General features: G+C 34.4%; 2 protein-coding genes, 1 non-coding gene and 1 pseudogene across 3 annotated transcripts; all 4 read left to right on the forward strand.

Moving 5' to 3' along the window:
- The first annotated feature begins 1,755 nt into the window (after window positions 1–1,755).
- LOC114169293 (bZIP transcription factor 29-like) lies at window positions 1,756–5,665 on the forward strand. The gene is made up of 5 exons (XM_028054378.2): window positions 1,756–2,021; window positions 2,137–3,407; window positions 3,502–3,634; window positions 3,740–3,824; window positions 5,097–5,665. The coding sequence occupies exons 2-5, from the start codon at window positions 2,173–2,175 to the stop codon at window positions 5,336–5,338; spliced, it is 1,695 nt and encodes a 564-aa protein (XP_027910179.1). The 5' UTR covers window positions 1,756–2,021; window positions 2,137–2,172; the 3' UTR covers window positions 5,339–5,665.
- Window positions 5,666–16,897: 11,232 nt separating this feature from the next.
- On the forward strand, window positions 16,898–16,981 carry TRNAL-CAA (transfer RNA leucine (anticodon CAA)). Its single transcript has one exon. It is a non-coding gene; the product is annotated as a tRNA-Leu (tRNA).
- Window positions 16,982–17,068: 87 nt separating this feature from the next.
- LOC114168755 (uncharacterized) lies at window positions 17,069–18,478 on the forward strand. Its single transcript, XM_028053674.2, has 3 exons — window positions 17,069–17,323; window positions 17,424–17,489; window positions 18,229–18,478. Exons 1-3 carry the CDS (start codon window positions 17,276–17,278, stop codon window positions 18,274–18,276), a joined length of 162 nt encoding a protein of 53 aa, XP_027909475.1. The 5' UTR covers window positions 17,069–17,275; the 3' UTR covers window positions 18,277–18,478.
- A 4,988-nt stretch (window positions 18,479–23,466) lies between these two features.
- Window positions 23,467–24,287, forward strand: LOC114169653 (indole-3-acetic acid-induced protein ARG7 pseudogene; annotated as a pseudogene).
- Window positions 24,288–24,511: the final 224 nt, after the last annotated feature.

Genomic DNA, 24,511 nt, shown 5'->3' on the forward strand with positions numbered 1-24,511 from the left:
TATTAAATGGGATGTTACAGTTTTTGTCAATATTAATTCTTTTTTCTAATTGATAAAACCTCTTATTTTTAACTTACATTGTTCACAACTATTTATATTAACATTCACCAAAATTATTTTTGTTGTCTTTTTTAGTATTTTCTTTTGTTGTCCTTCTATTAATGTCAATTGAAAGATATTTTTCATTTGATATTAATAACATAATTATAATTAATATTGGTTTAAAAAATTCCAAATCTTCACTAAAAAAAATATAAAATAAATTATTAAGAAAGAATAACATTAATATCTGTGATAAAGAAGCACAATAAACACTAATAACAATTAAAATTAACATATATCAATTAATAATTTATAGTTTACATTTGTCAAATAGTCAGAAAAATAAAAATAATCAACATTTTATTTTTTAATTATTTAAATAAAAAAGTATTTTTTATCAAAATATTAATAAACAGAATTTAATCAATATCAATTGAAAATTAATTATACAATAATGTTAAGGTTTTAGCCAAGTCAATAACTTTTAAAAACATTAAAAATATATATAAATACATTTAATAATAAAAATGATTTAACTTTGTTGTCTTTTAAAATAAAATTTGAAATGATTTGATTTTAAACAATCTAATTATTTTTATAAAATTGTAAAATTTAAAAACTTTAAAAACTTATCGAAATATTATATTTTACGATAAAACATTTAAAATTCTGCATGTATGTAAAATTCACAAAAATAAAATTTCAATTTTCCCGATATATAACCTCCATGGCCAAGACTCATCCACCGTTCAAGAAATCCAAATTTTGACAACAATCCTCGTCTAACCTAGGGCAACAACGATGATGTTATGGAACCCACAGGTGAGTTCAGTAATAATGGGCTGTTAAACAGTCCATGAGTGTGGCCCATGATGTACAAATATATCTCTTTTTTTCAATGTCTATTTTATATCTCACTGTTTACCAATTTTGTACCACTGATATTGGACAGGGTAGAAAATCCTACACCCATGATTTATGTTGATACCAAATTTTGCCATCGAATTTTTATCTTTTTTCAGTGTCCACACAACTTGTTTTCTTCTTGTTGTCATCATATATTTATATCCCAACTAGTTATGTAAACTTAAAGAGTATTTTTGTTAAGATCAGACAGAATCATAGGAATGAGAATCTGAACAAATCTTTATGCCCCGTCCATGTCAAATTAGATACTTTTGTTGATTTATTATATACCAAAGTTAAAAAACATCAAAATCTCATCTTAAAATTGCAAATTAAAGCCCCGAATGAAGGAAGAGTAGTGTGATTAAACTCTTTCCGGAAAAAGAAATAAAGTATTTTTTTTTAAATAAAATAATAAAAGGGATAATTTAATAAACTGACCAATACCGTGCGCGCTTTCCTTTTTCGTTGCTTAGCAGCCTCATTAAGTAAAACGTGAATTCAGGCAAATATCTGAATAATTTAATGAAAAGGAAAGGAAAAAAGAAAGATTATTAAAAGACGAGTTCAATCGAACGTTGTTTTGTGTCTTGAAACAGATTTTTACGAACTGTAGAGAGGAGAAAAAAAAAAAAAGAAAAAAAGACATCGTGGATTGGGTAAAGAGTGGCTAAATAAGCTGCGGAGACAAGGGGGAAGAAAAACCTGGTGTATGAGAAAACAAAATGAGGTCGGAATGAAATTGAAATGCGGGCGAAATGCAAATTGGGGCGAAATGAAATGCTTATTAAATTAAATTCACGCGTAGGAGTCATGAAATCCGTGTAGTAGTCATCGTCGTGGATGTAGAGAGAGAAAGCAGAGAGAGAAACACAAAGCTTTTTTTTTTCTTCTCGTTGTTGCTCTTGTTGGAGAGAGAGAGAGAGAGAGTGAATCTTGGAGAGATAAGCGCCTGCTCCTTCGGCATTTCCGTCAGACAAAGTTAACACTTCGAAGACCGACGCTGCTATTATTAATCAATTCAATTGAATTCGCCTCTTCACCATTTCCTATTCTAGATGAACACTGCCAAGGTAATGAATCAGTGAATCACGATGACGATGATGATGATAATTTCGTAACTCACTCTATCTCAGTTACTTCAATTGTGATGATGATGATTGTTGTTATTGTGGTGTGCGGTTGCAGATTTTGATTGGAAGTGGAATTTGAAGGTGAAGCAGAATGGGTGAAAATGAAGAAGCCACCAATGACATGATGCAGAGGCTTCACTGTTCTTCTTCGTTTCTGAAGCAGCCGTTGAACATGGAGCAACTCAGCATCCCGCAGTTCAATCCCTCGCAAATGCGCGCCAGGCATCAGCATCAGCATCAGTTCGACGGTGGGAACAGTAACAAGCGCGCGGGTATACCACCTTCGCACCCGCACCAGATCCCGCCCATTTCGCCCTACTCTCAGATCCCGGTGACGCGTCAGCAGCAAATGGGGTCGCACAACATTTCCCCTACACCCACCCACACGCGATCACTCTCGCAACCTTCCTTCTTCTCCCTCGATTCCCTTCCTCCTCTCAGCCCTTCCCCCTTCCGAGACTCCTCCTCTACGTCCGTCTCAGAAGCTGCTGACGTGTCCATGGAAGATCGTGACGTCACTTCTCATTCTCTCTTGCCACCCTCGCCTTTCGCCAGAACACTCAACACCTCAACCAACAGCAATTTACCTTTACCCCCTCGCAAAGCGCACAGACGCTCTAACAGTGATATTCCGTTTGGGTTTTCCACCGTTTTGCAATCTTCGCCACCGCTTATTCCTCTCCGGGGCAGAGAAAACCCCGTTTTGGCGAAACCTGCTCAGTTGGTCAAAAGAGAAACACCGTGGGACAGGGGTGTTGACCACAGTAATGTAGAGGGATCCGGGGAGAAGAAATCCCCGGAAGGGGAAGTTGTGGATGATCTTTTCTCTGCTTACATGAATTTAGATAGCTTTGATGCGTTGAACTCTTCTGGAACCGATGACAAAAACGGGACTGAAAACCGTGATGATTTGGATAGTAGAGCGAGTGGGACCAAGACTAATGGTGGTGACAGCAGCGATAATGAAGCTGAGAGCAGTGTTAATGAGAGTGGGGATGGTGCGGTGAGGCAGGGAGGGAGTGAGAAGAGGGAAGGGATGAAGAGGAGTGCGGGTGGGGAGATTGCACCCACCACCAGGCACTATAGGAGTGTGTCCATGGATAGTTTCATTTCGAAATTGAACTTTGGTGATGAGTCGCCGAAGCTGCCACCGTCGCCGGGGCCGAGAACTGGTTTGCTTTCGCCTGCTGGTGGAGTTGATGGCAATTCATCGGCCTTCAGCTTGGAGTTTGGAAATGGGGAGTTTAGTGGGCCTGAATTGAAGAAAATTATGGCCAATGAAAAACTTGCTGAGATTGCCCTGACCGATCCAAAGCGTGCAAAAAGGTGTTGATGTTGAACCATTACCTAGTAAACATACTAACATAAATGGTCCATGTCACCAGTTGACTGATTGATTAGGTTTTGGGGTGATTTTCAGGATTTTGGCCAACCGGCAATCGGCTGCACGGTCCAAAGAGCGGAAGATGCGGTACATATCAGAGCTTGAACATAAGGTTCAGACACTTCAGACGGAAGCCACCACACTATCTGCACAACTTACTCTTTTACAGGTGGGAGCCTAACCTGTTTTTCTTGGTAATTTAATGATTAGTGCTGTCACCATCATGGCTTTACTTTCTAATTTGATTCAATTCGTCCTAATTATGTGAACGCAGAGAGATTCTGCTGGACTCACCAACCAGAATAGCGAGTTGAAGTTTCGCCTTCAATCCATGGAACAACAAGCAAAGCTCCGAGATGGTATTGCTGCTCTTTTATTCGTAGTTTTACAATTTTTCTCTCTATTTTGTTTTATTGATCTGTGCTAGGTGTCAGTAGTTAATTTTTCACTTGTAGTATTGGTTGATCTAGTCTTCACATTTGAGATTATATTTCATCTCAACGTGCATTGTGAATACTTCTTGCGAAAGAGTGCGAGAGTAGGGGTGAAAGGATTCAGCAGATGGCTTGTGGAGTGGAATCAACATGCAATTGACAATAAAATAGACAGTAGTGTATAGATGTATAGAAGTCGTTCGCGTAGCTCCTTCAAGTTGTTGGGTAGATTTGATTCTCAATCTAATTTGGGGTTTTAGTTTACGTTAGATACTCAATTTTATTTTCTTCCAGTAAATTTTGTGCATGAAGACCAGGCCTTTACATGATCTCATTCTGTTACTACTACTTCCGGTGACTGGTTTTATTGTTAGTAATATTTTTATAACAATATATCATGACTTTTCACTCAACTGTTTAAACTCTTAGGCGGCGAGTTGGTTCTTGATATGATACCATGACTTACTATCCAGCGGTTAGGAGTCTCATTCTTGTCACTCTCGTTAAAGGGGATTCCTGGACAAGGTCGTATATAAAAATCATTCATCAGCCTTCGTCAACTATCTTTTTCGGGATAATAATTAGTTCATTTCAGATCCATTTATTACATTTTCTCAAATTAGGGGAACTTTATGGCTCGGATACAGTGCTAATAATGCTCTAATTATTTTAAATGCATCATCTAATCATTTTTCTAACAATAATAGGCCACTGAATCCGAAATGCTTTATATTCATCGTATTATGGTCTTTCTAGTGAACAACTCGGTTGAAGTGCTTTCAAAGTAAATGGAATTATAGGAATGCCATGTAGGAATTATATAGTAGGATGCGGAGGAGATGACCGATTCTTTGCTGATAAGTAACCTACTCAGTTATTTATGTCCAAATTTCGCGGGGCAGTTGAGAAATGCTGTGTGAGCCATAACCAAGTCAATTACGTTCTCTTTACACAACATATTTGTTGAAGTTAACATGAGTATTATTGAAGCAATCCACATTTTAGGATCTCTCATCAGGCTGGATAAGAATGTGCTTCTGCATTCCTTTGCATAGATGCTCATTATGTAAATTTCTTGCAAGAATGACAGTTTTTGAAAGTGACACGTCTTCATTAGTGTGCTTTGGTTTGGAAACTAACAGAATCATCCATTGATTGCTTCTGATTAATTCCTAACCCTCTATTTTCTTTTAATAGCTCTAAATGAGGCCCTTACTGCTGAGGTTCAAAGACTAAAGCTTGCTACAGCTGAACTGAGTGGCGATTCACATGGTTCTAGCTGTTTGATTCCCCAGCATTCTGTGAACCCTCTGATGTTCCAGCAGCAGCAGCCTCCCACTGCATCCCAACAAAACATTCATCTTCAACATCAACAGCAACAGCAGCAGCACCACCACCAGAATGGTAATGGCAACTCCAATTCCGACATAAAACAATAGTTTGGGAAGGAGTTCCTGCAGCTGGATGGTTGGTTCGTTATATATTCGCTGCTGTTTAATTGCACTCATTTTCGCATATTTACAGAAAGTTTTCCTTAATTGTCATGGTATGAAGTTTGATTCCCATTACCTGTCCAACTCGGACAGAAAGTTCATATACAAGTTCTAATTCCTGTCCTATATCTGAATTATAGAGCATATTTAATTTCAGTATATATAATATATATATTATTAAATTGTAAGCATTATTTGGACATGATTTGTTTTATGATGACATTTAGAAACACTGTTCAGACTTTCTTTTTGTAAAGAATGATCATTATGTCATGAATCTGTTCTAATTTTTTATGGCGTTCGGAGTTAGTTAATCTAGATTGTTCAATTTATCATCTGGAAGTCAAAATCAATGATTCAAGAATGAGGCCTCACCGACATCTTTCCATGGAATCTACACTGTGCACTATCCTGATTAAAATGTTATACCATAACTTGATATTTGCGCAATTGTGGATATTATAAGAAAGTTTAATCGGCAAACATAAATTTTGGGAGATTTTACAATATCTCTGGACAAGCATAGGTTCGGTTGATTTACCAAAACCCGTGTTATGAAATTGGACATATTATGTTTGTCTTATGATTGATTCTGAGAAAACCAATGAGACACAAAATGTAATCCATCAATTATGAAGTAAGGACAAAATCTTTTCTCTTACTCAATAAATCACGAGACGGTCTTTTATTTCAAATATAAAATGCTTAGAAGATAATATTTTTATTGTACGATAATGATATGCATTTGTGTCTATGTCTTTTATCATGTTATTTTATTTTCATGAGTTGTCACTTTATTTTTTGTATTAAATTTAATTATATATTTTTAAGTAAAATAATTTAATTTTGAAATTTAAAACCTAAAACAACACGTCAAATTATGATGTCATAATAGGTTTCACCTTCTACATTTGTACTCACTTTTATTTTGTCAAATCTCTAACTTCTCTTTTATAATTAAAAATAAAAATAGAAATATAATTTGTGTAAACCATGACAGAATTTCGTCATATAGTATTATAATAATAATAATAATTATTATTATATTATTATTATTATACTACTTGTTCTTGCCGACGTTCGATTTCAAACCGATTAGGTGTTTAGCAAGAACAATATTTTGTGTATTGTTCCGACAAAAAGTTTAATAATTTTATAGAAGACAAAAGTTGTAAGAACTTTCCTAAGAGCATACTGAAGTCAGAAAATTGTCCCCCTGAGGGTTAATCCCTTATTTATAGGCAAAAAGTTATAAATATCATAACCGACTTACCCAAAATATCTCATACAAAGAATATCTTAATAAAATATCAATTAGGCCCAAATTCCTAGGCTTATAGACTTTTATGAATCGAGTCTGGGACGACCAGTACACTACTATTAACTAATTAATGTGTTATATTAAAAGAGCCTTGTAGTGAATTTTTTTCATCATTTTACTTGTGATTCATTTATTATCAACTAAACAATGCATGTAATGAAAAACTGTCTCATAATTTAAGTATCTTTGTTGTACTACTTTTCTGTATCGTTTCGTAGTTTGAATCAAATTAACTTTTGAAAACTATCTATTTAAAACGTTCAGAACTCTACAAATTATAAACTTTTCTCGATAGATATTTTTATATACACAAAAGAAATTAGTGTATGAGTGTACTTTTGTAAATATTAACGTGCTGCTGATAAAAAAAAAATCTTTAAATAGACTTATATATCAAATCAAGTTCAACCAAAAAAGCTATGATAAATCAAGTTCAACCAAAAAATCTATGTAGAACAAATTATTGATATTAAATGTACTTTTAAACCGGAGACGAATATATAATAATTATTTTAAACTAAAACAAATTATAAAACAGAAATTTGCCCACGTGTATGTGTAATAATAATAATAATAATAATAATAATAATAAAATACAAACAAATGAGTTTATAAAATAAATATTACATAAAGTATTTCAAAATATTAAAAAGTAAAAATCCTTATATATACAATTCATTTACAGAACAATATCTATATTTACCTTTGTATTTGCCCGAAATATGTTTCTCACGTTTTAAAATACGTTAATCACAACACAAATATCAAAATAAACATGATACTAAGTTAAGAAAACAAAATAACTTTCAATAAAACCAGTATTATCTACACATACATTAAACTCTATATTACAAATCCATTCATATAAAGCTTTAACCTACATTAATTATAGTTTCCAACATGTAATATTTCTCTAAAGTTAAATCATTCCATTCAACAAAAGTATAACCTATACCAGATCAATTCATCAAATAAAACCTGATTAAATTTTAAAGAGAGATAACTTTTTATACTTAAAATAACTTAAAAATAGGAATCTAATTTTGAAAAAGATACCGAGGGTTACTGTAACATCCCAATTTCAGCAGCTTAAAACTAATAAAAATAGGGAGTTTCATCATAGTTCCAAAACAGATAATCCAGTGTACTCAATATATTAATACAGTCTTACAAAAGGTATGACTATAAAAATATATCACTTATACACTTAAACTAAACTAATAAACTCTGTACTACTGACCACTGCTAAAGCTCCCACGGGAAACCTCCTCTTCAACACTAACACGATGGCTCTTCATCCTCCAGAAGTGCCTTTGACACTGCAACCACATCTGCTCCCACCGAATAGGTGATCATCGCAAAAGGAAACATACAACACAAGACAGGAACACAAAAAGCAAGGGTAAGCTAATCTGATTAAGGAATCATGCAGTTCAATTATAAACAGAAACCACGCAATATTTCTCATTATCACCAAAATCATATAGACCACCACAACACATTTACATGACTCTAGACTCAATATCCGGATTATGTAAGCGACATCGGATCTCTTGGTGGCTTGCACCTGCGATGGTTCCCAAACTCTGCAGAGTTTGGACACAAGGGGTTATCACCCAACCACTCCCAGGGTAAGTCCCATCACCTCTATGGCGGATCGGGTCCATAGACCAGGACCTCCTGCTACTCCCCCCGACGTAATCCATCATACTCTACATGAGTCTTAATGGTTACTAGGAGCGTCAGGATACCAACCAAAACTGAGTCCTTATGTCCTTACATACACTAAAACATTCCTCTTAGAATTTCCCTTGAAATCCTAGTTCAACCACTTCTTCTCATATTCCAACTTCATGCAATTTCACCGCACATATTACCAGTCATAACAATTCATGCATATCATAACTAAGTTCATATTTTAACATTCAAACATAGCTTCATCCATTAGAAACAAAGAAATAACACTCAACTGCAGGGTTTCTCGCCCAAGCTAGAAGGTCTCGCCTAGGCAAAAAGGCTCTCTCGCTTAGGCGAGTCATTCTCGCTTGAGCGAGGCTCAAAACAGAGAACAACCCAAACTCTGGGCGAATTCTCGCTCAGGCTAAGTTGTCTCGCTTAGACGAGAGTGACTCTCGCTCAAGCGAGACTGGCTCGCCTAGGCGAGATCTCGCGCAGAAATAGGGGATGATTTTCTGGTGTTTTCGCTCAGGCGGAAGTTGCTCGCTTAGGCGAAAATACCAGATTTCCAATCTGTTCTCACATGCAACAGTAAAGAAATCTAGCACAATCCAAGCATACACTCAATTACACAATTCAAGCACTCATACAACAATCAATCATGCAAATTCAAAGTCATCAGAGTGATTTCTAGATGAAATTCAAGTAAAACAGTTAGCTTCCCTTACCTGTTATCTTGTTTAGACAACTTTATAAACGTCAACGCCTTAAAAACGTCAACACCTCTAACTCCACAGGATGCTCTATGTACACATAGAAACATCACAAGAACGATCAGGACATACCGTTATGCTCACTGATCAACAGAGACTCATACTGATGATTAAAACGTCGCATGCAAGCGGAGGAGGGCCTGCATGCAACAGAAAATAGAAAAAGACTAAAATAAAGAGCGAAAACTCAACTTACACGAACGGAGAAACTGATCGGTCCAATTTGAAGAGCTCGTCGAGAGGATCAATCCTACGGTCTCGGTTCTTCAATCAGACGACCAGAGAGACAGAACCTCTAGAGAGAAGTCAGAGAACTCTAGAAAAGTGGTTTCTAGAGAGATGGTGTGTTTTAAAATAATGAAACTCGTTTATAACAATTCTATTTATACTAAAATCTTTTAATATTAAAATAATCGAGTTTCACTATTTTTAAACCACTATTACTTTTAAAACGCCATTTTCTAGGGTCTTACATTCTCCCCAACAAGAAAAATTTTCGTCCCCGAAAATTCACTCGTCAGATAGAAAGAAAACCATGCTCTCCTCATGTTCTCTACAACAACGACCTAGACATGACTAACTTAACGATTGCAACAGCTAAACTGACTGAAAACTCTGTCTCTGTGCTAAGCGATATATGTTTAACAATATAGATTGGATTAGTCACTACTTTCAAAGTAACTTTCCACCTTCCACCTTAAAACTTGAATGATCATTGACACCTAACCAACCCACTTATGCCTGATATGCTGACCCACCTTCCATATGTTCTCCACTACTTCTAGTAGGTGTTTACCAGAATGTAAAGATTTGCAACCGATCTCAACCTAGAACGCGATTGTTATCACTTCTCATTATCTAGTTTCTTCCTTGAGGTACCACTCATCTGACTTGGTCACACACAACTTCATAACATTCTTGACCACCCTATTCACCACCATCCTCATGACATCATGTTTCTCATACTGACTTTGACCAGGGCAGCAAAGTCCATAATAATGCTATCCCACTTCCAGAGTAGACCCTTCACTTGCGGCAACAACGACCCCAAATTCTGACACTTTCTCAGCATTTTATTAAACCCTTTAATCTTCAACCATCTCTCCACCAATTCTTACTCTTCATTGTCGAACCAACCACTGCAATTCTCTTTCCGCTTAAAACATATACTAGCACTTTTCCACTTCTACGGTGATAGCACAACTCAAAACCATAACTTGATTTTGCTCTCTCGTTTCCTATCCATTTCCCTCTATGCAACTCCATACTTCTAGTTGTTGATGATCACTAAACATCTTTAACAAATCTTCATAACACTGACACATCTGTTGTTTTAGAGAACTCACTACCACATCAACCACCAGGTTAAGAGTAAGATACCCCCTCTTTTTATGTTTTCCCACTATTGATAAGTATATCCCACCATTATTCCGCTGCGTCACTCTGATCAACAACCATTTTCACATATGATGTGTTTAACCACAATAAACTGCAAAAGAATAATCAATCATTAAAGCGCCGATCATGTTTTTCTTCAACGTCTTGACGACTCTCTTCACACTTGAGAAACTTGTCACGAAACCTTGATAATAATTTGCTTGTAAAACCTTACTTAAAGTCACTCTTAGAACTTCCTTTCCCTTAACACATTTTCCACTCATCTTAACCACTTACAGTCGTAGATCTTAACATATAATTACTTCTCTTTCCAAACTTTGTTAGACTAGATTACTAACGATGATACACTGCGATTAAACCATTGCTTTTCTAAGGACTCCTCCACCTGTTGTCTTGACTCCACACTTTTAGCAAAACCATCCAATGTAAAACTATTGATACTGGTTACGTTTCATATATCAATGCCATAATGAATCCCACCGTTGGTCGGTGATTGTTCTAACATTTGCTTCATAACATAACTAAAACTGCTTCACCACTAAGATCCCTTGCATATGTTTTTCGCGGCCTTTACTAGATAAACACTCATACCGATAACACTCTGTCTTCACTTTTCAACTTGTTCCATACATTGATGCACAACCATTTACTCACCTTCTTGAAACAAGGAACATTACTTCCTATGATACCACATTCCACCAGAATGAGCTTGGAAAACAACCAAGTCACCCTTGAGATTTATGCTCCCAAACCTTGTAAAGGAAACAATTTAAGTTAACTTTGAATTTGAATCATTTGATCACCTCGAAACATACCACACGTCCAAGAAACATTTACTTGTTCGCCATAGAAGAAAAACTACTAGCTCAAACTCCAACTCTTCCTTGCAGTTAACCATGACTCATTTACCATATTGACGACACCAAGGTTTTATGATCACGAACGAAACCAAAACTCATATCCCAAACACCACCTTCTGAATTTGATAATTTGCATTAACAATTCCAACACCAACTACCGTAGACACCATTTTAACTACTTAAGATTTTTCTTCTCTTTTCATTATTTACGGTACTCTGCCTTCTATAGCTTTTATCGTTCCCACAAGATCAAACTTAACGGTTCACTTCTTCTCCCCACACTTGGATTTCTCTACCTCAGCCCCAAAGTCAATGCTTATGCTCATGAATTATTTTTCCTTGAAACATCCCGCTGTCTAATGAAAAGATCCAAGCATCTCCTTCTGATTATTGAACCTAATATGAAACCTTTATGCCACTTCATTCTCATCCACATATTATTTCTCTTTCTACTTAGGAAACATCATCTTACCTAACTGATCCTCAAACTCTGATATGTCTTAACCTCCCACTAGGGATTTGTCGTCTTTTTACACTTCACGATCTTTATCTTTATTAGCTTGCTCGATGCCAAACAATCTCATTAGTTTCTGTAACCTAGGATCTACCAATTGTTTCTCTTCCACCAATCCAATAAAGCACTAGATATGGTCTTACGACTATATCTAATGACACTTCTCCTAACATTGCATGTATCTAGATAACTCTGAACCTCAGAATTGCCATGATGTAGAACCAATTTAATTTTTCCCAAACATTGTTGCGCTGGCATACACTGATATCTTCAATTTTTCTAACCTTTGAACTCAACTCCTTTTGGAAAACTTGTGAAATTTGATCTCGTGAGCCTGCCCTTGAAGCTTCCTTAGTCTAAACATTGACGCTAAATTTTAACCTCTTTATCCAGTCTATTAACCCAAAGCTTAACTTTCCTCGCTCATCGATCTACTTCATACAACAAACCTATATCCTTGAGACAAAAAGTTATCTCAAAAGCTATATCCAACCCTCACAAAGGTAAGCATGTCAAGTTGACGTTGAATCTGCATTCCTCTATCACTATAAACACTAAACGCAAACCACAGAGGTGCAACAAAACAAACATGGACACAGAAAGCAAAACTCTAACATCTATTGATAGCCAAAACTTTTCTCTATCTCTCTTATTTTCTCAAACCAATAAAATTAAGAAAGGAAAATAATCTTTGATCTAGTCATGAGTGTGCACCCTCATTACTTTATCAAGACGTTTTCTGTTCTTAATACTTTCGGTTTCAAAGACAAACTCTACTAAACTCGAACTCCAACACAAAAAAAAAAAAAACATGACAAACCCACAACCCTCAGGACATCCTAAGGACGAACTGCTCTGATACCATAAATGTAACATCCCAATTTCAGCAGCTTAAAACTAATAAAAATAGGGAGTTTCATCATAGTTCCAAAACAGATAATCCAGTGTACCCAATATATTAATACAGTCTTACAAAAGGTATGACTATAAAAATATATCACTTATACACTTAAACTAAACTAATAAACTCTGTACTACTGACCACTGCTAAAGCTCCCACGGGAAACCTCCTCTTTAACACTAACACGATGGCTCTTCATCCTCCAGAAGTGCCTTTGACACTGCAACCACATCTGCTCCCACCGAATAGGTGATTATCGCAAAAGGAAACATACAACACAAGACAGGAACACAAAAAGCAAGGGTAAGCTAATCTGATTAAGGAATCATGCAGTTCAATTATAAACAGAAACCACGCAATATTTCTCATTATCACCAGAATCGTATAGACCACCACAACACATTTACATGACTCTAGACTCAATATCCGGATTATGTAAGCGACATCGGATCTCTTGGTGGCTTGCACCTGCGATGGTTCCCAAACTCTGCAGAGTTTGGACACAAGGGGTTATCACCCAACCACTTCCAGGGTAAGTCCCATCACCTCTATGGCGGATCGGGTCCATAGACCAGGACCTCCTGCTACTCCCCCCGACGTAATCCATCATACTCTACATGAGTCTTAATGGTTACTAGGAGCATCAGGATACCAACCAAAACTGAGTCCTTATGTCCTTACATACACTAAAACATTCCTCTTAGAATTTCCCTTGAAATCCTAGTTCAACCACTTCTTCTCATATTCCAACTTCATGCAATTTCACCGCACATATTACCAGTCATAACAATTCATGCATATTATAACTAAGTTCATATTTTAACATTCAAACATAGCTTCATCCATTAGAAACAAAGAAATAACACTCAACTGCAGGGTTTCTCGCCCAAGCTAGAAGGTCTCGCCTAGGCAAAAAGGCTCTCTCGCTTAGGCGAGTCATTCTCGCTTGAGCGAGGCTCAAAACAGAGAACAACCCAAACTCTGGGCGAATTCTCGCTCAGGCTAAGTTGTCTCACTTAGACGAGAGTGACTCTCGCTCAAGCGAGACTGGCTCGCCTAGGCGAGATCTCGCGCAAAAATAGGGGATGAGTTTTTGGTGTTTTCGCTCAGGCGGAAGCTACTCGCTTAGGCGAAAATACCAGATTCCCAATTTGTTCTCACATGCAACAGTAAAGAAATCTAGCACAATCCAAGCATACACTCAATTACACAATTCAAACACTCATACAACAATCAATCATGCAAATTCAAAGTCATCAGAATGATTTCTAGATGAAATTCAAGTAAAACAATTAGCTTCCCTTACCTGTTATCTTGTTTAGACAACTTTATAAACGTCAACGCCTTAAAAACGTCAACACCTCTAACTCCACAGGATGCTCTATCTACACATAGAAACATCATAAGAACGATCAGGACATACCGTTATGCTCACTGATCAGCAGAGACTCATACTGATGATTAAAACGTCGCATGCAAGCGGAGGAGGGCCTGCATGCAACAGAAAACAGAAAAAGACTAAAATAAAGAGCGAAAACTCAACTTACGCGAACGGAGAAACTGATCGGTCCAATTTGAAGAGCTCGTCGAGAGGATCAATCCTACGGTCTCGGTTCTTCAATCAGACGACCAGAGAGACAGAACCTCTAGAGAGAAGTCAGAGAACTCTAGAAAAGTGGTTTCTAGAGAGATGGTGTGTTTTAAAATAATGAAACTCGTTTATAACAATTCTATTTATACTAAAATCTTTTAATATTAAAATAATCGAGTTTCACTATTTTTAAACCACTATCACTTTTAAAATGCCATTTTCTAACAGTCACGGTTGATATAAACATAGTAAATTTAAGTTACCATTTTTCCTGTGATAGAATTAAAAAAAAAGCATTAATTATCTATTTAGATAATGTTTTCTTATGATTATTTTAAATGTACAATTTAATTTAAACAGTTCCTTGATTAGAAATAAAATTAATTTAAAATATATAAATAAATGTAATCTGTGAGGTTGAATTATGCTTGATATTATTTTTTAGCATGGTCCTAATAACATATGTTATTGTCTATCTTAGAAAGATTCATCTTTGTTGGATATATTATTTACATCATATAAGTGAACGTAAATTTTATCTTACAAATTAATTTTGTAAGATTGAATTTTGTGACATTTATGAAAGTATATTTTATAATTTTTTTTTCATGAATCGCTGAAACAATCTGTTCGCCGTATATAATATAAACATCCAGTTCTTTTAGGCTTAATTATCATTTTGGTCCCCTAATTTATTGGGTTGGTTCACTTTGGTCCCCTTATTATTTTTAGGTTCAATTTGGTCCTCTAATTCTTTAAAAGGTTCAATTTGGTCCCTGCCGTTAAGTCAACTTTAACACCGTCTCCGTACATGCCACGTGTCATTTTGTGGAATTTTCAATTTTTTATTTATTTTATTTTTTAATTTATTTTTTAATTTTTTAATTTTTTAAAAAATAAATAAATAAACTGCCACGTGTCACCTTATGGTTGTGACACGTGTCATCTTATGGTTGTGACACGTGTTACTTTGAGATTTTTTATTTAAAAAATGTACTGCCACGTGGCAGGTCACGATTGTGCCACGTGTCAAGCTAATATTTGTTGTTTTCAATTTAGTCCCTCTATTTACAATTTTGATTCAATTTAGTCCCCCAATTTTTTAAGATGATTCAATTTTGTCCTCTCTAATTTGATACCAAATTAGTAATTAAGCTTAATTACAACTTATATATACATATTAAAATAATTTTTATTATATTTATAGATTAAATTACTCAATCTAACTATTCAAATTATTATTTTTTTTTACATGTATAGAAACTTTCAAGTGTAAAAAATTACAAGTGAAAAATATAACAAATGAAATAACATGAGTATTTAGGGAGTGATTTGATGTATAAATGGTAAAAAATTATTTAAACATGAATGTATAAATTGTAATTAAGCTTAATTATTAATTTGGTCTCAAATTGGAGAGGACAAAATTAAATCATTTTAAAAAATTGGGGAACTAAATTGAATCAAAATTGTAAAAAGAGGGACTAAATTGAAAACAACCAATGTTAGTTTGACACGTGGCACAATCGTGATCTGCTACGTCACAACCATAAGGTTACACGTGTCACAACCATAAGGTGACACGTGGCAGTTTAATTTTTTTTAAAAGAAAATTTAAAAAAAAATTTAAAAAAAAATTAAAAAGAAAAATAAAAAAAAATTGAAAATTCCACAAAATGACACGTGGCATGTACGGAGACGGTGTTAAAGTTGACTTAACGGCAGGGACCAAATTGAACCTTTTAAAGAATTAGAGGACCAAATTGAACCTAAAAATAATAAGGAGACCAAAATGAACCAACCCAACAAATTAGGGGATCAAAATGATAATTAAGCCGTTCTTTTATTAGCATCTCTAAGAAAAAAAAAAGTAGTGGAAAATCTAGTTTGTAAGTAAAATGTTGAACTTTTAAACTTTAAATTTTAAATTAGGGACAGCGTGGGTATCTTATTTCTTGTCTTGTTCTCTTTAATACTTCTGTCTTCATATCCCTCTATCTCTGAATTTAATGAATTCAATTTTAACAGAAAAAAAAGAAGAAGTAGAGTCTCCGATGACCTCTCTTTTGCTGAAAAATGTAAATTATCAAAAACAAATTAGCACAGTAAATCATAATAATTATTTCAAAAGCCAATAAAAACCAAATGCATAATCCTTTTATGTATAGAGATGGATTTTGCCTCTCCGAAGCATTTTCCATTACATGATTACCAATCGAAACAATTTATTATGTGTGGCTTGTGTTGGTTATAACTTATATATCTTATGTTTCTTATAGCTGAAGCTGTATGTCATTGACTTTGTTTTGCTAATGAAGAGGCAAAAATCAAGGGAAAAGAACAATAAAAAAATTCAGAAACCTAGCCCAATTCTCAATCAACAACCTAGTTTGACACTATTGGTTTTTTTTTTTCATTTTAAATCATAAAGATACCAATTAATATTGATAATTGTAATATATAATCAAAAGTTAGGATGGCCGAGTGGTCTAAGGCGCCAGACTCAAGTTCTGGTCTTCGAAAGAGGGCGTGGGTTCAAATCCCACTTCTGACATTTTTTTTTATTTTTAATTTTTTTGTGTGTTTTATTAATAAAGGGTTTGGTCTGGACTCTGAATTCAAATTGGGCTGATTACGGATTTGTTGGCCTATTGGGCTACGAGCAGGAACTCAGTCTCAGCCCATTGAGCGAACTAGTCACCCTCTCTTTTCGGTCCTACCTCGGCTAGGGTTCCATAATCGTAATTGTGAAGCACTGTTTTCTTCATCATCTGCGTTCGGAGTAGTGACCTTCCATCGTTCATTTCTTCTCTCTTCCACCACACCTGCGCCGACATCACTCAATCTAATGGCACCTCCTCCAGGACCTTATTCCGGTGCCAGCACCCTAGCTTTGGTACCAATTACTGTTTTCTCTTCTTTTCTCGTGAATACGAGTTACTAAATTCAGTGACAACATTTTTGCTGATTTTCTCTAAAACCTAATTCATTGGTAGGTCGCTAGAGCTTCCGCTTTCTCCTTCGGTGTTGTTTACGGAAGCATCAAGCTTAAGTACCTTAAGGTATTTAGCGAATCTCTCTCTCTTTTTTTTTTTTTTTTTTAAATTCAATCGATAATTGACTCCTCTTTTAGTGAGGTTGGTATGCATTTCTGAAACTTAAATTCGGCGATCCAGAAAAAACATTGATTGGATTTACATTAAAAATATTTATGAATCTAGGTTGATCTGAAATTCTGGATTGCCGTTCACATGTTGATTTTAAACACTGCGTTCGTGTTCAGTGGGGTCAATCAGTTTTTTATGTTATTTTAGACACTTTATTGTTTAAGTGATTTTAAGTTTTTGGAATGAAGATTACAGATTTGTTGTTGGTGATTTGATTAATCAAAGCCCCGGCTTGCCGATTCTTTCGTGTCTAGTTCTGATTTCAGTCCAGATCTACAGCCTTAACTTAAATTTAGGCCTTTTACTGAATCAATTTGTTGGGTGGCTTGCTGATGTTTTGGTGTAGGATATTGATAAATTGTGAGTAGTCTTCCCATGTTTCGAAAAGGCTTTATATTCTTAATTGTTGAAATTTGTTATTGTTTTGTTATATAATTTTGTAATATTTGTGCAATTTCAATGGCATGCATTGTTTTGTGCCTTGCGTTGTATTTCTACTGTATTCTTTTTACATGTTATTTGTTTAATTTGGAATGCTTTATCTTGCTCCGACATCTACGTGTTATGATTACACTGTGCTCTGTAGAACTTCTTTGTCGGCAGTGGTCTTTAGTCATGTTTGTTTTACTTTCAGGCAAAAGCCAAGTCTCATAAAAAAGCTCAGGAGAAGGCTCATCACTGAAAAGGAGAGAGATCCCTTGGCCGTTATGTTTCTGAGGATGGAGTAGATAACTGAAATAATTCATGACAAGAAACTGTACCATGTCTTCTTCCATTTTTTTTCTGGTTTAAGTTTTGGACAATATTGAAGCATTGAGTTTAGTGCATTATAAAAATATTCAAGATTTTTGCTTTGTTAATAAATACGATGCCTTTTTTTTACATGTTTATATTGCAAGATTGCTAAATGCTTACCATGTCTTATTTGCTTAATAGTTATGCATTTTGAAAATTTTTGCAATTTATTCTTAAATTAAGTCGCTCATTGTTTTTCATGTGCTGTGTATGGAAGTTTAAAGTGTATTCTTCCATTACGCTTTTGTTTGATTGGTGTGATTGATTGAAATGGTTGTTTGTGAAATGAGTTTGGTTCTTTTGTTAGATCTTGTTCCAGAAGACTTAATCTAAGTTCTCTCCTTCCTTATCGTGTGTGTGTGTGTGTGTCTATATATAGAAAGGGGAATTTTTTTTCTAAGTGCACTTGTTTTTGGAATGTATCACACATTAAATCATATCATGTTTGGTATTGTAGTTACATCGTATGTTTCTATAATTTATACAGTTGAAAGAGTAAAATAGTTCATCTAATTCCGATTATGATCTTGTGTTCAAGTTCGAGTCAATAGTTTCTGTGGTCTTCTGGAACGTTAAGTTATAGCTGTCTTATGTGAAACGTTCTACTTTAATTTAGGTGGCTAACGCACTAGTATATTTATTTACAAAGTAGTTTGATTTGATCCACGTGCTTTATTAATGGTGGTTTGTATTGCCGTTATCTTTCTCCACATTTGTTCTCGAGCTAATACAACCCGAAGTCTACTGGCTTGACCAATATTTGTGTGGTTTAGAAGTTAAAATTCTAAGTGCTGTTGTTTTATTCACTATGGGTGTGAATTTGTGGATTCCTCAAATAAATTTCCGGCGAGTAGCAATAAAATCGTATTGTTAGTTAGATTCCTTCACAATCTCCTTAACTCTGAATGAAAGGTAACTGAATGGATTATCTCATCATTTCTACGTATTGCACAAGGAATTCAGTCCTGCAAAGTTTCGAATGAGATTTTATTTCTTCACTAAATATTGTCTAGATTTAATATGCTTGATGGGTATAACCTTAAGTACAGAATTACTTATATTATGTAAGAGTCTATCACACACTTCTGCTAAGCTCTATATATTACTCAGCGGCATGGAATGCCTGCTCTTCTTTATGCTCATTCTTCATTCACCCTCGTGATCTCCCATGCAGCCTCTAATTTTTAAAAATACAATGCTGCCTCAATCTCTTTTATGTGTAAGAGCTTCTCCTTTCTTCTCCAATGGTGGTGTATAGCGGGAACGATTGAGAGTTTCAGTTTAAGCAATTGTAAAACACCGAATATATGTGTTTAATCTTCCATTGGTGATATCAAATTTGACTTTGGAATTGGTTTGTTTAGGCAATACCCAATTTGTTAAGATATTTGTATTATTTAGTTATACGTTTGAGTACAAGAGTAGGGTAGGATGGGGTTATCATATATTCGGTTGGTGCATGCTTACAAATATCCAGAAGCCATTTATTATCATATATATATTTTTTTGTTCTAGTTAATTAGTTTGTTTATGTATTGATTGTCATATCCGAAATTATATTTTAAATTGTTTTTTTAGTCCTAAATCAATTAGGGAGAATGAAAAATTAATTTTAAAAACGAAGATGATTCTTCATAAGATTTAGAAGACGAATTCTTGTAGTGATTTCAATATAAACGTTTATTCGTTTTTTACGTAACTTGTTCAGGTACATCAATAGTCTTATATTTCTTTAAAACTCGAGGTTATTAACAATTGGAATACACATTTTTCTCTAAATCGTTTAGTTAATGTCAAAATCGTGATGACGTTTTAAACTCAAAAGAGGACAATATACATTTATTTAGGCCTTATTAATACTAGAAAGTTTGAAGATAGAAATTATTTTTGTATGAAATCCTCACTTAATTCTCTCATTTAATAGTTAAATGTTCCATAATTTTTGTAATCACTCGAATATTAAAGTAAAGAATCTTCTATATATGAATTTTCTCTTGGTCTTTATCATCAACTTAATGAATAATTCTCAAAGCCTCAAACTATATTTTCCATCTCGAAGAAATAACACTACTTTCCAGTAAGAACAGGAGGAACCAGAATAAGGGACTCTTTATTTTTTTTTAGTTTAGTTAAGCCAGGCCCGTGATTCATATTTGTCATTATTAAGAGGCCCATGATTTGGTTTTGGTGAGAGGTTAATGTAGTCAACAGCAGACGAACTTGTAGATGTCTGAGTTTTCTCCTACCAAAATTGGCTGACATGCCGAATTTAATTCAAAATATTTACAAGGTAAAAAAAAAATAAAGAAATTGAGGAAGAATTCCTTCTTTTACTTAATTGGTGTAGTTTGAAACTTTGTATGTTAACTTTTAAAAGAAATAGAAAAGTAGAAAAATCAAATTTACAATAATTATGTAAATTAAATTGAACTTATCGCTCAAAATACTGTTTTAGTTTTATTATTATAATTATTATAATAACTTTGAACTTCAATCTTGCAATAACACAGTAATTTTAATTACAATAATATTATGATAATAATAATATAATTGTAATGAGAATAATATTATTTTTATTATCGTTAAAATAATAATTATGAAATGATAACGAAGTATATCTTTTTATTTAATGTTTGTTCAACTATTCTTTACCAGTAACTACTGATTGTTCCCAACTAACAAAATAATAATAGTAAGATGTGTTTTTAAAAAGAAATCACACAATTGATGGAAAAAAAACCCGAAGAATTTGGATCGTGTGACATTAGAGTGGTGACGCTAGTAAAAAAATTGCAAAACGTTAACGTTCTCTCTCCACTGTTTCCTCCTTTCTTTTTTCTGTTTATTGTTAATGCATGAGGCAGCATATATTCGAAAATATTCAGTCATGCCGGTGTTCTGATCAGGATTACTATGTTAAAACGATTCTGGGGACAGGAAAATCATGGGATTAAGAAAATGAAACATTACAAAGTGAATCGCAGTTGATTTTGTCCCCTAATGTTTGTCTCTTTCTTCAAAATCCTTTGTTAATGTTACTAATAAGCAATTAACTATTAATTTGATTTGATTTGACCTCACTGCTATCACCGAATCTCATCGCCTTTGTCTTCTTTTCATTCTTCTTTTCATCTCTCCATTTCATGTTTCATGAGTAGTTAATTAAATTATTTTGTTAATTACACTTTAAACCATTTGGAATCAAAATCATGGTTTCTAAAAGCAAATAATTTATCAATTCAAAGAGAAATGAGTTTTCTTGTTGGTCGATGTCCACAAAAGCCAGAGGCACTGTGTTTCTATCACTATTAATCTAATCATAACGATTCGCATTCACTTCCATTTTTGTGCCCTTGATTGGTAATGGACAACATTATGAGTAAAATATATGACTAATTCGTAGGATAATGAAAGCTGCAAACTTTGCAACAGGATTATGTAGTTGGGATCTAATGCAGTTAGAAGACAAAGATCAGGTTTTGAGTTCCCATAATCTCGATGTTAGACATGAGGAAACATAATAATTAATTAAGGCAAAGCACATGTAACGTGAGCATGTTCAGTAACTTAAACTACAAACAAAGTTAAGCCTTAATTGTTCTTACTTGTTATTCCAACTCAAAAAAAAAAATTAAAAAAAAAGACATTTTGATTCACAATATCTAGTTTCTGCGATTTTTTTCATTAAAGAAACATCAGATAAATTGGAACTTGTTTTTGACTTAAAATTCTCAAAATTTGATTTTCAAATTTTAGAAATTAATAGATAAAATCTTAATTTAACTCGTTAAATTATTTTGACTTGTTAACTGATATTTTAAATTGATGTTTGAATTTTTTTTAGGATTAAATATGTTTTTGATCTCTAAAGTTTTATTAAAATTTGGAATTAGTCACTCTTTAAAATTTTTGACCAATCTAGTCCTTCATTTTTAAAAATGCGTGAATTTAGTCTTTTTAACCAAATTTTGTTAGGTTTATCCGATGTTCCAAGTGTATTTCATGGTAGTATTTGAATTGTTTACACTGTTTAACACATTTTCGCTTCAATGTTAACTCAAATATTATCATAAAATACGTTTAAAATGTCAAATAAACTTAAAATTTAGTAAGAAAGACTAAATCTACGCATTTCTAAAAATGAATGACTAAATTGGTATAAAATTTCGAATAAAATTTCAAAGATGGACTAATTCCAAAATTCACTAAAATTTGAGGGACCAAAAACATATTTAACCATTTCTTTTATCCTGTTTAACACGTTTCAACTCAATTATCAATATGAAATACTATATAACATGTAATAAAGATATGATTTCGTTGATTAAAATAATTATATTAATTATTTTTTAAATTTGAAAATCAAAATATTGTATAAAAGACGGATTTCATTTTCTATCAAAATTTAAAAACTACAACTTTGGAATGTGTATAGTGTATCATGGGATTGATCTCTTTTCTCTTATTTTATGTATTAAACATGAATTCAACTCTTATTAAACATGGATCCAAAGTGCCACGAATTATGTTGACAACAGCTCTTAAAAAAAATCTCCACAACAGTTGCATTGTCTTTTGAAGCATCGCTCAGCTCCGACTCATCTCATCACAGTCATCTTCACTTTTAACATAGTGACTTGAACCCCACTAAAACAAGACAACTCAAAAAATAATTTTCATTATTATTTGATTATTAGTCTCTAGATAGGTACAATACTTTTTAAACTTCAACATTACATATATATATTTTTAAAAATCTTAGTTTCCAAAATTGTTTGAAGTGACTGAATTAAAAATTGATTTGGACAAAAAAGGTTGATGAGAAGAGAAAAAGGTGGTGTTAGGGATAAAAAGTGGAGATATAGTTTTAGCTTTCTAAAAGGAGACCTAGTACAATGCATAGAAAAATTGCAATGCAAGATAAGAAAGCAGGGCTAGTGGGCTTAGGCCAAGCCCACATGACTCACCCCACTGGGTTCCACATGGGCTTGACTGCGACGGAGGCAACAGGCACAATCTCGTAATTATCTCAAACTTTATTGGCATTTCGAATTGCCCAAACCATATATACCCCACGCGCTCCTTCACATCTACCACTCCACCTACCTACTCAACGCAACTCTTCAAACTTTCAAAATCCAAATTCCAAAACAAAACGCACTCAAACTCGGCTACGTTCCGTTCTGTTTATTTGTTCTTTCTTTAGACTGTTAGAGAATGTCGCCGTCGACGACCGGGAACTGCAGCAAAATCCGGCGCATTGTGCGCGTGCGGCAAATGCTTCTCCGGTGGCGGAGGAAGGCGCGGCTGGCGGCGTCGGACGTTCCGGCGGGACACGTGGCGGTGTGCGTGGGGCCCAGCCGGAGGAGGTTCATCGTGCGCGCCACCTACCTCAATCATCCGATCTTCAAGACGCTTCTCGCGAAAGCGGAAGAGGAATACGGTTTCTGCAACCACGGTCCTCTCGCTATTCCTTGTGACGAGTCTCTCTTCGAAGAGCTTCTCCGGGTCGTGGACCGACCCGTACCCGGATTGTGCACGCTCGAGGATTTAAGGAGACGGTGCCACGTGGGTGTGTCGAGTGGGAACTCTGAATCGTGGCCGTTGCTCCGTGATGAACTGATCTGCTGAGTTGACTCGGTTCTGAAAATACAATATTCATTGGTCACTAACTACTCTTTTTTGGGGTTTGTAATTTTTATCCTAATTAATAATTTTTGGTGAGTTTTTTTAGTTATTAGAGAGATTAAACGATGATAAGAGAGTAAGTCTGTATGATTATTATTATTATTATTTTATTCGTTGAAAGACTAGGATGTAATAGGTGAAATATTATCTGCTAATTGTATTGTAATTTGTATTTATTAAAATATGCAAATTACTATCAATTTTAGAAAAGTGTGTATTCAGTTTTGATCCTTCTTTTTGAATAATTTTTGTTCAGCACACATGGATTTGAATGAAGTAATCTAAAAAAAAAAGTCAATTCCTTCAAAACAGAAATAAATCCCTTATTAGAAAAATAAGAAAAAAATCTAATTCAATCTTTAAATATAAGAGACCTGTTGTTGTCTTGGTTTTTGAATGGACCAAGCAAAATATTTAGTTTCTGGTTGGATTTT

The sequence above is a fragment of the Vigna unguiculata genome, chromosome 11, assembly GCF_037176805.1.
Source record: "Vigna unguiculata cultivar grain cowpea cultivar isolate G323 ecotype 2 chromosome 11, ASM3717680v1, whole genome shotgun sequence".
In the NCBI taxonomy this organism is placed as follows: domain Eukaryota; kingdom Viridiplantae; phylum Streptophyta; class Magnoliopsida; order Fabales; family Fabaceae; genus Vigna; species Vigna unguiculata.